This window comes from Salvelinus sp. IW2-2015, linkage group LG26 (genome assembly GCF_002910315.2).
Source record: "Salvelinus sp. IW2-2015 linkage group LG26, ASM291031v2, whole genome shotgun sequence".
Classification (NCBI taxonomy): Eukaryota; Metazoa; Chordata; class Actinopteri; order Salmoniformes; family Salmonidae; genus Salvelinus; species Salvelinus sp. IW2-2015.
This window is the reverse complement of record NC_036866.1, coordinates 49,894,414-49,912,061: the sequence shown is the minus strand read 5'-3', so window position 1 is coordinate 49,912,061 and position 17,648 is coordinate 49,894,414. Positions and strand designations below refer to the sequence as shown.

The 17,648-nt window shown below is 43.3% G+C and overlaps 1 protein-coding gene across 1 annotated transcript in view; it reads right to left on the bottom strand.

Moving 5' to 3' along the window:
• LOC111952253 (reelin) overlaps nucleotides 1–17,648 on the bottom strand; it is a 266,162-nt gene that overhangs the window by 11,264 nt on the left and 237,250 nt on the right. The window contains 17 exon segments of the mRNA XM_070435040.1: nucleotides 398–471; nucleotides 659–834; nucleotides 1,104–1,346; nucleotides 1,481–1,587; nucleotides 1,815–1,990; nucleotides 2,264–2,441; nucleotides 4,005–4,219; nucleotides 4,740–4,894; nucleotides 5,254–5,510; nucleotides 5,747–5,940; nucleotides 8,086–8,263; nucleotides 8,450–8,590; nucleotides 8,718–8,886; nucleotides 11,943–12,192; nucleotides 12,608–12,731; nucleotides 13,119–13,253; nucleotides 15,230–15,380. Of these exon segments, the coding sequence (XP_070291141.1) occupies nucleotides 398–471; nucleotides 659–834; nucleotides 1,104–1,346; nucleotides 1,481–1,587; nucleotides 1,815–1,990; nucleotides 2,264–2,441; nucleotides 4,005–4,219; nucleotides 4,740–4,894; nucleotides 5,254–5,510; nucleotides 5,747–5,940; nucleotides 8,086–8,263; nucleotides 8,450–8,590; nucleotides 8,718–8,886; nucleotides 11,943–12,192; nucleotides 12,608–12,731; nucleotides 13,119–13,253; nucleotides 15,230–15,380 (2,923 nt within the window).

Sequence of the window (17,648 nt, the reverse complement as noted above, 5' to 3'; positions counted from 1 at the left end):
CAACCCCAAACACTCATCAAAAGCACCCTGGAACGTTTCAAGAAACTGGAGTGGCCAGTGAAGAGTCCAGGTCTGAATCCCACCCATAACCTATGGCGAGAGCTGAAAACAGCAGTTGGTGGAGAGCACCCCTCCAACCTGGAAGGATTAGAGCAGATTCTGCACAAAAAAAGTGCTAGCTCCGAGGTGCCAATAATTATGTCCAAGCCGTTTGTCTTCATTTTCTAAATTAAAATTGTAAACTTAAATGTACAAAAATAAAATCCAATAACATGGTGTCCTATACAAATCCTATACAAATTTGAGAAGAAATAGGGAATTATTTAAGAAAATTMAAGGGTGCCAATATATTTGTCCCAGCACTGTAAGTTAGCACATAGGAAGAAATCTCTCCTACCTGGCATCCTTCCTGTACTGCAGCAGGACAGAATGGTGGTCTTCACAGCTGTCTGCCTCACAGCCCACCACAATCTACATACAGCGAGACAGAGAGAGCCACAAGTAAGTTGTGGGGTTCCACAGGGATCGATTCTTGGACCTCTATGTTTGTAGATTATGATAATGATTTTAAACTGCCAAATGTAGCCATGTTGTAAATGCTAAGAGGTAGCACCTTGAACTATAGAATTTAGCCAGTCTATAAGTGCTCGAACGATACCTTGAACTGTAGGATGTATCCAGGCTGTACTATAAGCTCTCGGGTGGCTAGGATGTTGTGTGTTTTGTCCTGGTTCTTGTTGGGCCAGTAGAGGTGGAAGGATGGGTTGCCACAAAATCCAGCCGTACGCACCGCGTTGGGATAGAAGCTCCAGCTCTCCTCATGGGACACACCCTCTGGGAGAGAGAGAGAGAGAGAGGATCCAGAAGATTTCAGAATATTATTCAAGAGAGATAAGGAGAGTAAAATGGCAAGCTTAAGACACCTTCACAATCAACAACAGGACAAAACAGAGCCCAGATTCATCTTTACACTTTRACCTCCCATTCCATGTCAGAGGTGTTTCAGCACAAACTATCTACCATCATCAAAGATGTCCAGCAGGGTGGAGGAATTGATGTTATGTTTTGTTATCCTATATTATGTTATGCTATGCTGTGTTTACCGTCATCGAAGGTGTCGAGCAGGGTGGAGGGGTTGATGTCAGACCCTCCCACCAGGATGTTGTCTACAGCCCACTGAGCACGCTCCAGCCCGGGTGATGCCAGACCGGAGGAGACAGAGAAGGGCTGCCACCACCGCAGCCGTGTGGTGTTAGACAGCGCCCCCTCTGGTAAAACAATGTAATCACGCCTCACAGACACGTACTTCAGATAGTCCATCTCATGAAGCAGGGTCCAGGACACACCTGGGGGGGTATGAATGAAATCTCAGGGGGGGGAAAAATCCTCTATTTTTCATCAGTGTACTAAAGATTACATCTACTACAAACTAAACTTTCTATCAGTTTACTACTGTTTCGTACAGTTTATGACAGTTTACCTCCGTCTTTGGAGTAGTCCAGGAGCACTCCCTCTTTGCGACAGGTAGGGCGATGGCACATGGTCATGTTGTCTTCACTTCCTATCCTGGCCCAGTACTCTACAAACCTGATCATAAACCACAGTTCATACAGCCATTAACAGTGGAACACTGATGGCGGGACTCAAACACAGTGTGTGTGTGTGTGAAGCATTTCCAGCGATAGTGATCTTAGCGAACATATGGGAAAAARGATATATCTTATGAAAAGTTTGAGTGGTAGTAGGAACCGAAAGGGAATGTTATAACAAAARCCTGTGTCGTTGACAGACTTTTGATCAGTAGAGGTACTAACTTGGCTCCTCTGAGGTCGAGGTCAGCGGTGATGGCCTGCCTGGCGTCTGCTCCTGCAAAGTACAAAGCGGTCCCCTCCACCAGAACCCCACAATCAGTGCAGGGGCGACCCCCCTCCAACACCTGCCACTGAGGGCCCGGCGGCCCCTCCCAGTCAAAACGCTCCTTCAGAGATGTCTGGGGAAATAGAATAGAATAGATACTTTATTGTCCATAGTATGGACATTTGTCTTCTGCCCTTTTCCCAACACCCCCTGACACACACATACGTTCCGAGGCAGATAATCTGCCATGGTGCAGAATCCCTAGGGGGAGGGCAACGTAATCGCATTTTGAATTGCATTGTTTTTGCTATGTGTACAAAATAAATGGTCCTTCAAGCTGGATAGGGACACTTTGTACGTCATTGTATGAAATGTGCTACATAAAGATTGATTAACTGATTGATACCTTGAGTGCAGTGCTGGCGTAGCAGCTGGGTCCGGTGAAGCCTGGTTCACAGATACATCGCTGGTCCAGACACTCTCCATGTCCCCCACAATGGCTGTCACACGCTGGCCCAATGTAGAAGTTCTCCACWGCCCACTGMGTATCACTGTGCTGCTGGTAGAACCGGAAACGCACCGCCCTGCAGAACATAACACATAATGTAGGTTAAGAACCGATGTAGAAGTTCTCCACAGCCCACTGGATATCAGAGTGCTGAACCAAAAAAATGCACCGCCATACACACAATACACACAGGATGGTCATAAAAATTAAGTGAGGCAAGACTTTTAAATTATCTTCCCGAGGCTGTTTTTAAGGACATTCGGACTGTAACTTGAGACCAAAATAAATTATTGGAGGAAGCAAGGAGAGAGTGTGCCAGCCAGGTTGASTATATGTGTGTTTGTGTGTGCATGCTTGCTTACGTGCACTACCAGTCAAAAGTTTGGACACATCTACTCATTCAAGGGTTTTTCTTWATTTTTACTATTTTCWACATTGTAAAATAATAGTGAAGACATCAYAACTATGAAATAACACATATGGAATCATGTAGTAAGCAKAAAAGTGTTAAKGAAATCAAAATATGTTTTATATTTGAGATTCTTCAAAGTAGCCACCCTTTGCCTTGATGACAGCTTTGCACACTCTTGGCATTCTCTTAACCAGCTTCATGAGGTAGTCACCTATAATGCATTTCAATTAACAGGTGTACCTTGTTAAAAGTTCATTTGTGGAATTTCTTTCCTTCTTAATGCATTTGAGCCAATCAGTTGTGTTGTGACAAGGTAGGGGTGGTATACAGAAGGTAGCCRTATTTGGCACAAGTCCATGTTATGGCAAGAACAGCTCAAATAAGCAAAGAGAAACGACAGTCCATCATTACTTTAAAACACGGTCAGTCAATCCGTAAAATTTCAAGATCTTTAAAAAAGTTTCTTCATGTGCAGTTGCAAAAACCATCAAGTGCTACAATGAAACTGGCTCTCATGAGGACCACCACAGGAAAGGAAGACACAGAGTTACCTCTGCTGCAGAGGATAAGTTGATTAGAGTTACCAGTGTCAGAAATTGCAGCCCAAATAAATGCTTCACAGAGTTCAAGTAAGAGACACATCTCAACACTGTTCAGAGGAGGTGACACGCCATCCCATCTGGTTTGCGCTTAGTGTGACTATCATTTGTTTTTCAACAGGACAGTTACCCAACACACCTCCAGGCTGTGTAAGGGCTATTTGACCAAGAAGGAGAGTGATGGAGTGCTGTATCAGATGTCCTGGCCTCCATAATCACCCGACCTCAACCCAGTTGAGATGGTTTGGGGTTAGTTGGACCGCAGAGTGAAGGAAATGCAGCCAAAAAGTGCTCCGCAGATGTGGGAACTCCTTCAAGACTGTTGGAAAAGCATTCCAGGTGAAGCTGGTTGAGAGAATGCCAAGAGTGTGGAAAGCTGTCATCAAGGCAAAGGGTGGCTACTTCGAAGAATCTAAAATCAAAAATATATGTTGATTTGTTTAACACTTTTTTGCTTACTACATGATTCCATATGTGTTATTCCATTGTTTTGATGTCTCCACTATTATTCTACAATGTAGAAAATTGTACAAATAAAGAAAAATCCTGGAATGAGTAGATGTGTCCAAAGTTTTGACTGGTACTGTATGTGCATGTTMGTACRGTATGGATCAGGCTTGTCACTCACGTGTCTGCCAGGCTGTCCTTTAGGGGGTAGACGGCCCTTTTCCAACCCTGGGCAGGGAAGAAGACACTGGGCTGGGAGATCTGTCCTCCACAGCAGGGGTCAGCAGGGAGACACTGGGGCACCAGGTACCTCCAGGAGACACCGAAGTCCACAGAATACTGGACATGGACCTGATGCTCGGCATGGCGCTCCGGCACACTGCAGCCCACCACAATCTGTAGAGACACATGGACTTGCAAAAACATTACTTGTACATACACACATATCCTGTACTTTTGATCACAAAAACACAACAACACCATCCAACGCCCCCAAAGACCCACACTTATCACAACCAACAACACAAGCACAGCACACCACCACAACACACACACACACACAGCCACACACACACACAGAACACACACACCACACACACACACCACACACACACCACACACACCACACACACACCACACACACACACCTAGCGGTTAATCTCAGAAGTGTCTAGGGAAGCAGGTGTGTCAATGTCAGTCCTGGAGGCCAAAACACTTCTGGCTTTCATCCTCTCCTAATCAGGAACTAATTCAGACCTGGATACCAGTGAGAGCAAATTAACTAATAGGTAGAAACAAAAAGAAGTGTTTCGGAATTGAACATCCCTGGTCTACTGGGGGTAGGAACAGGGATTGATTTTCGACAGGGTCACCACATCTCAACCATTTCCACTGTTTTGTACACAATTGTTGTTACCTTGAACTGCATGACCCAGTCTTTGTCAGGTATGATGTCATGTGTGACAGCGTAGACCTCTCTCCCGTCGTCACTACCACACACCATCACACCGTCTGGAGAACTACAGAATCTCTGTACCACACAGTCCTCACTGAACAGCCAGTGATCACTCACTGAGAGAGCGGGAAGCAGGGGAGAGGGGTCAGAGAAAGGAAGAGGGAGAGAGAAAGTAAGCATCCATCTCATCAAACAAAATACCTTTTTTCAAATACCTTATTTGTTTTTTTCAAATTCCTAGATTCAATAAATGTTCCTTCTGAAAGCAGTTGTATTTGATGCGGTCATTGCTTATTAGGATGAAACCTAATATGAGATGCGCAAACTCAACTCAACAATCAGACATGGGCAGTCAAGTCAGAATTGGGGCCTGTATGACTGAAAGATCCTCCCCCAACTGTGTATGTACCTGTAGTTGTGTATGTACCTGTGGTGGTGTATGTTGTGGTCTCGTCCAGATCCCCTGTGTATATACCTGAGGTGCTCTCCTCCTCTCCCTCATTCAACAGGCCTATCCTGCCCGTGGGGGTACCATCAGCGGGCGCTCTCTCGTGGTTAGGCAGCGCCACCCCTCCGAAGGTGTCAGAGATCTGTGCCCGCGGGTCGGAACCAGCGATTAGGACGTTATCCAGTGCCCAGTCACTGTGGTCGGACCCCTCGTGGGTCGGTTGCCACCAGCGCACACGCACACCCTCCTGACGGGCCGCATGGGGCAGCAGTACATTGACGAATCTACACATGACACACAGGTTAGGATTGGGAACATCTGATGTGAAAGAAGTGGACAGGTTAAAGCCAATTCCCAGTTACTGTATATCCTATTTTACTGTACTTCATTACTTGTAAGTCTATAAATACTCCTATTTTTTCATGTGTGTTAAGCCTGACGAAGACCTTTGGGTAGAACATAAACCGTGGGAGCAATCAACAAAGTGTGCGTGTATCTATTTTTCATAAAAAAGGCCCACCCAGGCTTTCTGTACAGGTCGTAAAAGATCTCTGTCAACAGGATCCAGTTGATTCCACCATTCAGACTGAACTCCAGTAGTACACACTGGTTACGGTTGCTCGGCGGGGTCATGCAGCCATACATAAAGTAGAACTGGATGAACTCTGCGTTGGTCAGGTTCAGATCCACCGTCACCAGCTGACGACTACAACTCTGTTGGAGAGAGAGACAGATACAAGAGAAAACATGGAGGTTAAAGAGAAAGACATATTAGATGAAGAGAGAGACACACCAGGTTTGGGCTCAATTAAATTTATGTATTAAAATGACAATTTAAATATTTTTAATTGAGGTGATAAAGAGAAAATCAAATTATAAAAAAAAAAATAGCAGTTTATTTGCAATAAGGAATTTTCTGTTATTAAATTGTAGTGTCAGCTCACTTCCCAAATTGAATTGTAATAAATTCTAACCCTGATAACAACAGAGAGGAGGGGGAAATGCAAATAATCTGGGTAGCCATTTGATTAGGTGTTCAGGAGTCATATGGCTTGGGGGTAGAAGCTGTTTAGAAGCCTCTTGGACCTAGACTTGGCACTCCGGTACCGCTTGCCGTGCAGTAGCAGAGAGAACAGTCTATGACTAGGGTGGCTGGAGTCTTTGACAATTTGTAGGGCCTTGCTCTGACCGCCTGGTATAGAGGTCCTGGATGGCAGGAAGCTACCCTCTGAAGTGCCTTGCGGTCAGAGGCCGAGCAGTTGCCATACCAGGCAGTGATGCAACCAGTCAGGATGTTCTCGATGGTGCAGCTGTAGAACCTTTTGAGGATCTGAGGCCCCATGCAAAATCTTTTCAGTCTCCTGAGGGGGAATAGGTTTTGTCGTGCCCTCTTCACGACTGTCTTGGTGTGCTTGGACCATGTTAGTTTGTTGTTGATGTGGACACCAAGGAACTTGAAGTTCTCAACCTGCTCCAGTGCTGCCCTGTCGATGAGATTGGGGTCGTGCTCGGTCCTCTTTTTCCTGTAGTCCACAATCATCTCCTTTGCCTCCTTTGGCAGTAGTCAATGAATAGCATTCTCACATAGGTGTTCCTTTTGTCCAGCTGGGAAAGGGCAGTGTGGAGTGCAATAGAGATTGTATCATCTGTGGATCTGTTGGGGCGGTATGCAACTTGGAATGGATCTAGGGTTTCTGGGATAATGGTGTTGATGGGAGCCATGACCAGCCTTTCAAAGCACTTCATGGCTACAGACGTGAGTGCTATGGGTCGGTAGTTGTTTAGGCAGGTTACCTTAGTGTTCTTGGGCACAGGGACTATGGTGGTCTGCTTAAAACATGTTGGTTTTACAGACTCGGACAGGGAGAGGTTGAAAATGTCAGTGAAGACACTTGCCAGTTGGTCAGCGCATGCTCGCTCACAGTCTTCCAGAACAGCTGGTTTCAGTGTTATTTGCCTCGAAGCGAGTTAAGCTCGTCTGGTAGGCTCGTGTCACTGGGCAGCTCTCGGCTGTGCTTCCCTTTGTAGTCTGTAATGGTTTGCAAGACCTGCCACATCCGACGAGCATCAGAGCCGGTGTAGTACGATTCGATCTTAGTCCTGTATTGATGCTTTGCCTGTTTGATGGTTCATCGGAGGGCATAGCGGGATTTCTTATAAGCTTCCTGGTTAGAGTCCGAGTCCCGCTCCTTGAAAGCGGCAGCTCTAGCCTTTAGGTCAGTGCGGATGTTGCCTGTAATCCATGGCTTCTGGTTTGGGTATGTACATACAGTCACTGTTGGGATGACGTCATCAATGCAGTTAGTGATTAAGCCAATGACTAATGTGGTGTACTCCTCAATGCCATCCTAGGAATCCCTGAAATTATTCCAATCTGTGCTAGCTAAACAGTCCTGTAGCTTAGCATCTGCTTCATCTGACCACTTTTCTATTGATCTAGTCACTGATGCTTCCTGCTTTAATTTTTGCTTGTAAGCAGGAATCAGGAGGATAGAATTATGGTCAGATTTTCCAAAATGAGGGCGAGGGAGAGCTTTGTATGCATCTCCATGTGTGGAGTCAAGGTGGTCCAGAGTTTTTTCCCCCTCTGGTTGCACATGTAACATGCTGATAGAAATTTGGTAAAACGGATTTAAGTTTCCCTGCATTAAAGTTCCCGGCAACTAGGAGCTCCGCTTATGGGTGAGCGTTTTCTTGTTTGCTTATGCCGGAATACAGCTCATTCAATGCTGTCTTACTGTAGTGCTAGCCTCTATCTGTGGTGGTATGTAAACAGCTACGAAGAATACAGATGAAAACTCTCTCTGTAGGTAGTGTGGTCTACAGGCACAATGGATTGATAGATTGATAGGCACTGACCCCGCTGAAGTGCAGTGCAGCCCCAGATGCCACGGCCCCACACACAGTGCTGAGCTTTCCCCCGGTTACCAGGTGCCAGTGGCTAAGAGAGGGGGCCCGGCTGAAACTGTCCTTCAGCTGGGAGGGCAGGGGGGCCACAGGCTCATCACAGTACTCGCCTTCCCACTCTTGGTCACACCTACATGGCGGGACGAGAGGTGAGAGAAAGGGGTAAGGAGGTTTTTGAATGGCCTCTCAGGTTGCTGTGTGTGACATTGTTGTTACGGATGTCGGGACTACTACTTCAACATGGCAATGGAACACCACATTCGTGTCTGTGATTATTCTTTCATGCTGGTGTGTTATTAAAATATCAGTCACTCACACACAGGAGCTCTGCTGGCAGCGTCCATGTCCGGAGCACATGTCGGAGCAGCCGTCTCCGATGTAGAGGTTGTCCAGAGCCCAGGTCTGCTGCTTGTCAAATGGAGCCTGCTGGAACCAACGGAACCGCGTAGCTGGAGACCTGCAGATACATTTTAATGACATAATACAACTCGTACCAACATTTAAAGCTGTTCAAATGTTTAGACAGTGATTTTGAAGAATAACAACCTCGGTTTGGTTTGGCAGTCAAACAACGTGTAACTGACCTGGCGTAGGTGGGAATGGGCAGAGTGACTCGGCCCCACTTGTTGTATATGTCTGCCACCAGCAGTCTCTGTAGGGTGTAGGAGGAGCAGTCTTGACTGGTGGGGAGACAGTCACGCACCAGAGGCTGCCAGTGCAGACCCAGGTCCAGAGAATACTCAAGCTCAATGGCTGTGATGGACAAGGGTACAGAAAGACGCATAAATCAAATCTAATGTTATTAGTCGCATACACATGTGTAACCTTTATTTAACTAGGCAAGTCAGTTAAGAACAAATTCTTCTTTACAATGACAGTCTACACCGGCCAAACCTGGACGACACTGGAAAAATTGTGTTCCGCCCTATGGGACTACAAATCACGGCCGGTTGTGATACAGCCTGTATTCGAACCAGGGTGTCTGTAGTGACGCCTCAAGCCCGGAGATGCAGTGCCTTAGTCCGCTGTGCCAAACAGGAGCAGCGGAAAATATTCATTCCCTTCTTCCACATTTTGTTATTTTGCAGCCTTATTCTAAACTTGTATTAAAAACATTTTTACCCTCATCAATCTACACAATACCCCATAATGACAAACTGAAAACAGGTTTTTAGAAATGTTTTAAAATGTATAAAAAAATTTAAACAGATATCTTGTTTGCATAAGTATTCAGACCCTTCGCTATGAGACTCAAAATTGAGCTCAGGTGCATCCTGTTTCCATTGATCATCCCTGAAGAGTTTCTACAACTTGATTGGAGTCCGCCTGTGGTAAATTAAATTGATTGGAGATCATTTGGAAAAGCACACACCTGTCTATATAAGGTCCCACAGTTGACAGTGCATGTCATAGCAACAACCAAGCCATGAGGTGGAAGGAATTGTCGGTTAATCTCCGAGACAGGATTGTATCGAGGCACAGATCTGGGGAAGGGTACCAAAAAATGTCTGCAGCATTGAAGGTCCACAAGAACACAGTGGTCTCCATCACTCTTAAATGGAAGGAGTTTGGAACCACCAAAATTCTTCCTAGAGCTGACTGCCCGGCCAAACTGAGCAATCGGGGTGAAGGGTTTTGGTCAGGGACGTGACCAAGAACGCGATGGTGACTCTGATAGTGCTCCAGAGTTCCTCTGTGGAGACGGGAGAACTTTCCTGGAGGACAACTATCTTTGCAGCACTCCATCAATCAGGCCTTTATGGTAGAGTGGCCAGACAGAAACCACTCCTCAGTAAAAGGAATATGACAGCCCGCTTGGAGTTTGCTAAAAGGCACCTAAAGGACCATTTGAAACAAGATTCTCTGATTAAACCAACATTGAACTCTTTGGCCTGAATGCCAAGCGTCACGTCTGGAGGAAACCTGGCACCCATCCCTACGGTGAAGCATGGTGGTGGTGGCAGCATCATGCTGTAGGGATGTTTTTCAGTGGCAGGGACTGGGAGATTAGTCAGGATCGAGGGAAAGATGAACCGAGCAAAGTACAGAGAGATCCTTTTATGAAAAATCCTTGGAAGATGAAAATCTTCTCCAGAGCACTCAGGACCTCAGAATGGAAGGTTTACCTTCCAACAGGACAGCGAACCTACGCACACAGCCAAGATAATGCAGGAGTGGCTTTGGGACAAGTCTTGAGTTGCCGAGCCAGAGCCCAGTCTTGAACCCTATCAAACATTTCTGGAGAGACCTGAAAATAGCTGTGTAGCAAAGCTCCCCATCCAACCTGACAGAGCTTGAGAGGATCTGCAGAGAAGAATGGAAATAAACTCCACAAATACAMGTGTGCCAAGCTTGTAGCGTCACACCCAAGAAGACTTGAGGCTGTAATCGATGCCAAAGGTGCTTCAACAAAGTATAGTATAGGTCTGAATAGTTTTGTAAATGTGATTTCTTATTTTTTAAATAATTTTTTACAATTCCCCAAACATTTTAAAACCTGTTTTTACTTTGTCTTTATGGGGTATTATGTGTAGATTGATCGGGGGGGGAACAATTTAATCCATTTCAGAATAAGGTTGTAACATAACAAAACATGGAAAAKGTCAAGGGGTCTGAATACTTTTGACGAAGTTACCATGGGCATAGGTAACAGCTAATGTTCCTAGCTCCAACAGTTTGGTAAAACATAAGAGGTCTGGTAAAGGTATACTATATATATATATATACACACTACCGTTTAAAAGTTTGGGGTCACTTAGAAATGTCCTTGTTTTTGAAAGAAAAGCTAATTTCTTGTCCATTTAAATAACATCAAATTGATCAGAAATACAGTGTAGACATTGATAATTGATGAACRTTTTGACTTTTCATCTGCTCGCGCGTCATGAATTTGGATTTGTGATCTCAAGGCGCAAACAAAAAGGAGGTATTTGGAAATAAATGATGATCTTTATCGAACAAATCAAACATGTATTGTGGATCTGGGATTGCTGGGAGTGCATTCTGATGAAGATCATCAAAGGTAAGTGAATATTTATAATGCTATTTCTGAATTCTGTTGACTACACAACATGGKGGATATCTGTTTGGCTTGTTTTGGTCTCTGAGCGTTGTACTCAGATTATTGCATGGTGTACTTTTTCGGTAAAGCTTTTATTAAATCTGAATCAGCGGTTGCATTAAGGAGAAGTTTATCTAAAGTTCCATGTATAACACTTGTATTTTCATCATTTATGATGAGTATTTCTGRACATTGATGTGGCTCTGCAAAATCACCAGATGTTTTTGGAACTACTGAACATAACGCGCCAATGTATAACAAAACATACATGTATTGTGTAACATGAAGTCCTATGAGTGTCATCTGATGAAGATCATCAAAGGTTAGTGACTCATTTTATCTCTATTTCTGCTTTTTGTGACTCCTCTTTTTGGCTGGAAAAATGGCTGTGTTTTTCTGTGACTTGGCGCTGACCTAACAATCGTTTGTGGTGCTTTCGGTATGTAAAAACTTGACTGGCCTAGACAGAGCCCTGACCTCAACCCCATTGAACACCTTTGGGATGAATTGGAAAGACGACTTCGAGCCAGGCCTAATCACCCAACATCAGTGCCCGACCTCACTTACCTAGACAGCATAGCCAGGGAACATTAATAAAAGCGAAAACAGCAATCAACAACAATCCTGAATGCTCACATTTTTACCTACTTTTCTTATAAAACTATTCTCTGACTACCTTGACAAAATAAATGTAACATATTCTGACTTACATTGACAACCTGTCAAATATATATATTTTGTGGCTCACCGTAGCAGGAGTTTGTGACAGAGCATGAAGCTGAGAAATCAAACTGTATGAAAGCATCCTGTCCCAGGCTGATGTCTGTGGTGACAGCGTAGCGCGTGTTGGACTTCTCTATGAAAGCGAAGGCTGCCCCGTCAGAACCACACACGGGCATGCGGGTACCCCCGGGGTGGAGCAGCCAGGAACGCCCGTCCATAGAGGAGAAGTCGTCTTCTAAAGGACCCCAGCCACTGGCACTGCCACCCACCACCACCTGGCAGAGTAGAGAGACATAGGTTTGTGTCATATGCGTGATACTGTATTTGATAAAGATGGACAGATTGAAGGATGGATGAATAAGTGGATGAACATATATTTTTATTTTTTTATATATATATATATATATATTTTTTTTTTCACCTTTATTTAACCAGGTTGAGAAAAAGTTCTCATTTACAACTGCGACCTGGCCAAGATAAAGCAAAGCAGTGCGACACAAACAACAACACAGAGTTACACATGGAATAAACAAGCGTACATTCAATAACACAATAGAAAAAAAAGACAGTGTATATACAGTGTGTGCAAATGGCATGAGGTAAGGCAATAAATAGGCCATAGTAGCGAAGTAATTACAATTTAGCAAATTAGCACTGGAGTGATAGATAGATGTAGGTAAGGTGTTTCACCTGGTCAATAACCCATGGACTATAGAAGTGTCCATTCTCAGAGGGCTGCCACCAGCGTAGGCGCGTGGAGGAGGTACGGGCACGCAGAGGGATCTCCAGGGCCACAAGGCGAGCCTGGTTACTGCTGTTGAAGAAGAGGAAGTTGATGATGATTATGATGAAGGTAATGATTTATTGTATGCATTAGTAAATCATTTTTGCGTCATTAAGCATGTCAGTATAACACAAAACAACATTTACAGGACAGTGATGTGTCACGTCCTTATCTGTTTCACCTGTCTTTGTGATTATCTCCACCCCCCTCCAGGTATCGCCCATCTTCCCCATTATCCCCATTGTCCCCTGTGTAGTTATACCTGTGTTTTCTGTTTGTCTGTTGGTCTTGTTTGTCAAGCTTAACAGCGTTTGTCCTGTCAGCTCCTGTCTTTTCCCAGCCTCTCTTTTTCTCGACACGGTCTGCATCTGGGTCTTACCTTATCCTGATATGATGTACAGTGAGAGTTATGCTAACCTGTTGGAGAAGAAGAAGTCCTGCAGCAGGCCCCAGGTCAGAGCCCCGTCTACAGAGAACTGGAGCAGGACAGGCTGGGAGCGGGGGTCTGGGGAGGCCTTACCACAGCCCAGACGCAGGAAGAACTGAATAAATCTACAAAATATATACAGTTGAAGTCGGAAGTTTACATACATACATACATACATACATACATACATACATACATACATACATACATACATACATACATACATACACTTTGGAGTCATTAAAACTTGTTTTCAACCACTCCACAAAGTTCTTGTTAACGAACTATAGTTTTGGCAAGTCTGTTAGGACATCTACTTTCTGCATGACACAAGTAATTTTTCCAACAATAGTTACAGACAGATTATTTCACTTATATTTCAAAGTATCACAATTCCAGTGGGTCAGAAGTTTACAGACATTAAGTTGACTGTGCCTTTAAACAGCTTGGAAAATTCCAGAAAATTATGTCATGGCTTTAGAAGCTTCTGATAGGCTAATTGACATCATTTGAACCAATTGGAGGTGTACCTGTGGATGTATTTCAAGGCCTACCTTCAGTGCCTCTTTGCTTGATATCATGGGAAAATCAAAAGAAATCAGCCAAAACCTCAGAAAAAAAATTGTAGACCTCCACACGTCTAGTTCATCCTTGGGAGCAATTTCCAAACGCCTGAAGGTACCACGCTCATCTGTACAAAKAATAGTACGCAAGTATAAACACCATGGGACCACGCAGCCGTCATACGTCTCCTAGAGATGAACGTACTTTGGTGCGAAAAGTGCAAATCAATCCCAGAACAACAGCAAAGGACCTTGTGAAAATGCTGGAGGAAACAGGTATATAAGTATCTATATCCACAGTAAAACAAGTCCTATATCGACATAACCTGAAAGGCCGCTCAGCAAGGAAGAGGCCACTGCTCCAAAACCGCCATTAAAAAGCCAGACTACGCTTTGCAACTGCACATGGGGACAAAGATCATACTTTTTGGAGAAATGTTCTCTGGTCTGATGAAACAAATTTAGAACTGTTTGGCCATAATGACCATCGTTACGTTTGGAGGAATAAGGGTGAGGCTTGCAAGCCCGAAGAACACCATCCCAACCGTGAAGCACGGGGGTGGTAGCATCATGTTGTGGGGGTGCTTTGCTGCAGGAGGGGCTGGTGCACTTCACAAAATAGATGGCATCATGAGGCAGGAAAATTATGTGGATATATTGAAGCAACATCCCAAGACATCAGTCAGGAAGTTAAAGCTTGTTCGCAAATGGGTCTTCCAAATGGACAATGACCCCAAGCATACTTCCAAAGTTGTGGCAAAATGGTTTAAGGACAACAAAGTCAAGGTATTGGAGTGGCCATCACAAAGCCCTGACCTCAATCCCATAGAAAACATGTGGGCAGAACTGAAAAAGCATGTGCCAGCAAGGAGGCCTACAAACCTGACTCAGTTACACCAGCTCTGTCAGGAGGAATGGGCCAAAATTCACGCAACTTATTGTGGGATGCTTGTGGAAGGCTACCCGGAACATTTGACCCAAGTTAAACAATTTAAAGGCAATAATACCAAATACTAATTGAGTGTATGTAAACTTCTGACCCACTGGGAATGTGATGAAAGAAATAAAAGCTGAAATAAATTATTCTCTCTACTATTATTCTGACATTTCATTTTCTTAAAATAAAGTGGTGATCGTAACTGACCTAAGACAGGGCATCTTTTACTAGGATTAATTGTCAGGAATTGTGAAAAACTGAGTTTAAATGTACTTGGCTAAGGTGTATGTAAACTTCCGACTTCAACTGCATATATAATTATAATGCACATTGATAAATATATGTACATAAATCAATGTGTGTGTGTATGTGTGTGTGTGTGTGTAAGTGTGTCTTGAGAAAATACACCTCTTTCTCTTTTCGTCTGAATTCAAATGGTTATACTTAGCTCACACATACACATTTTACTATCAATGTGAGAACCATTCCACTTAAGAAGTGAGGACCAGGTTTAAATACATTATGACACCTCAACTCACCACTAGAGGGCCTCAGAAGTTAACAGTAAACAACCTTCAAACACACACACACCACACGGTACCTTGCGTTGGAAAGGTCCATGTCGTTGGTGACCAGCATGCGAAGGCCGTCCTCGCTGAAGAACAGGTGGTTCCCACTGGACATGATGCCACATTTCCTGCTAGGTTTCCCTCCACTCAGCAGCCTAAACCGGTCAGCATCCACCGCCCCTCCTGTACACACACACACACAAGGGCAAGCAGGCATGCACACAAGCACGCACGACAAACACACACAAACGCACACACAGGCATACAAATTAACATTTTTCATTGGTAGCACTGGTGCTCTCAACTTTAAAAAGTTAGGAGCATCACATGAAATTTAGAAGCACCAGAAAGGAATAATTTTTTAATTGATTGAGATAACAGCCTATAATGGGATTTATGAATTCTAGCTACTTTTACAGCACATGTTGTGCCCAAGAAACTAATATATAACACTGTTAACTAATTAGTTTATTATAAAAGCAAGTTAAAAGTTAAAAGGTGGCATGCATTGAAAACGTGTGGCTTTCTAGTGGCTTTTTCTTCTGCAAAATAACTATGAATTGTCAGACTTATTTTCAAGTAAATGTCAACATATAGCAGTACATTAAGGTGTGAGACATTCACTGTTTTACAAGGAACAATAGCAGGTCTATTTCAACTCCAGTAGCTCGAATATTCTGTAAATTCATCATTCACCTGTGGGAACATGGCAGCTCTCAATACCCAACAATAGAATGATTTAGCCAATACTATCTGAGAGATTGTTTGTGAGGAAATTACCTTTGCCCTCGACTTGCAATTAAAACCGATAAATTAACCGCTTACACTGCTCACTTCTGAAGTGGATTCCTCCTCAACTAAAGTGTAAAAGTTTGAGACAGTGGACAATGTGACAGAGGGCTGACTCCAAAAAGCGCGAACTAAGCTAGAAGGGGAAATCAATCTCCTAAAAAAGAAAACAGAATCACTCCCTGTGGGTCCTGCTTTTGGTTTCACATCCACGGGCCTATTAAAACTAAAGATAACAATTACATCATTAATAGTACATTATTTAATTAAAAATTATGGCAATGCTAGCTATTCTCTCTTGGAATTTGAAAGCGTAAACTCTCCTATTAAATGGTCCAGCTGTCTTGATATCCTATCAAGAAACCATACTGATATACTGTAGCAATCTTCCAAGAAACACAAAAAGGATACACAAATAGGTTGCTTTTTCATCAACCCCAAATAAAACTAAAGGTGTAATCATAATGATACATAAGAAACTCAAAATTACCATCTTGGATAAAAGTGAAGACCAAAAAGGCAGAATCACTATCCTTCAATGTTTCCATAATGGAAAGAAAATGGCCTTTTTTAATGTGTATGCTCCAAATTCATATGAACCCAGGTTTTTCAATTCTCTGAACAGCATATTGTTAGAAATAACTGAATTCCGTCTTGTTATTGGGACAGACGGGCATGCAGGAAAATATTGAATTAGACCAACTACTATCCATACGCAACCAAAGCTTTCCACGATATACTCTCTGAGGCCTGGCGAGCACACAATCCTAAAGCAAAAGAGTACACTTCCGATTTCATACATTATTTACACCTCTGTCTTCTTTAATCAAGAACATAGAAATTCAACATAATAAGCTTGTCTTACCACCACGCTTACTACTGCCAACTTAAAATGTCAGAATCTCCTAAGAGACAAAAGATGGCATTTCAACTGTTCATTGTTACAAAATCCTACATTCTGTAATCGATTTGAAAATCAAATTAATTAATTAATGATGATCAATACAAAGTCAGTCGATGTTAACTGTGTTAGTGTTCCCATCAAACACATTTTTCAGACCAGGTAGCTGTTACTCTTTCCAAAGTCAAGACAGAATTCAATTTATTGATTAGACAGAAAGCAGAATGTACCATCCATRGAGTAAGACTCAACCTTTTCTTCCATGGTAATTGTCCCAGTCGTTTACTGGCCAACATTCTATGCAGTAATTATCAATWWGCTCTCGAGTGGTGCAGCGGTCTAATGTTGAGCAGGTAATATGGGTCAGATCTTTTGACCTGGTGGGGTTAAACTTCTTACGGCTGCAATCCCGTTAACGGGATGATATGACCACAGCCAGTGAAAGTGCAGGGCGCCAAATTCAAACAACAGAAATCTCATAATTAAAATTCCTCAAACATACATGTATCTTATACCATTTTTAAGGAAATATTGTTGTTAATCCCACCAAAGTGTCCGATTTCAAATAGGCTTTTCAGCGAAAGCACCACAACCGATTATGTTAGGTCACTGCAAAATCACAGACACAGTCATTTTCCAGCCAAAGACAGGAGTCACAAAAAGCAGAAATAGAGATAAAATGAATCACTAACCTTTGATGATCTTCATCAGATGACACTCATAGGACTTCATGTTACACAATACATATATGTTTTGTTCGA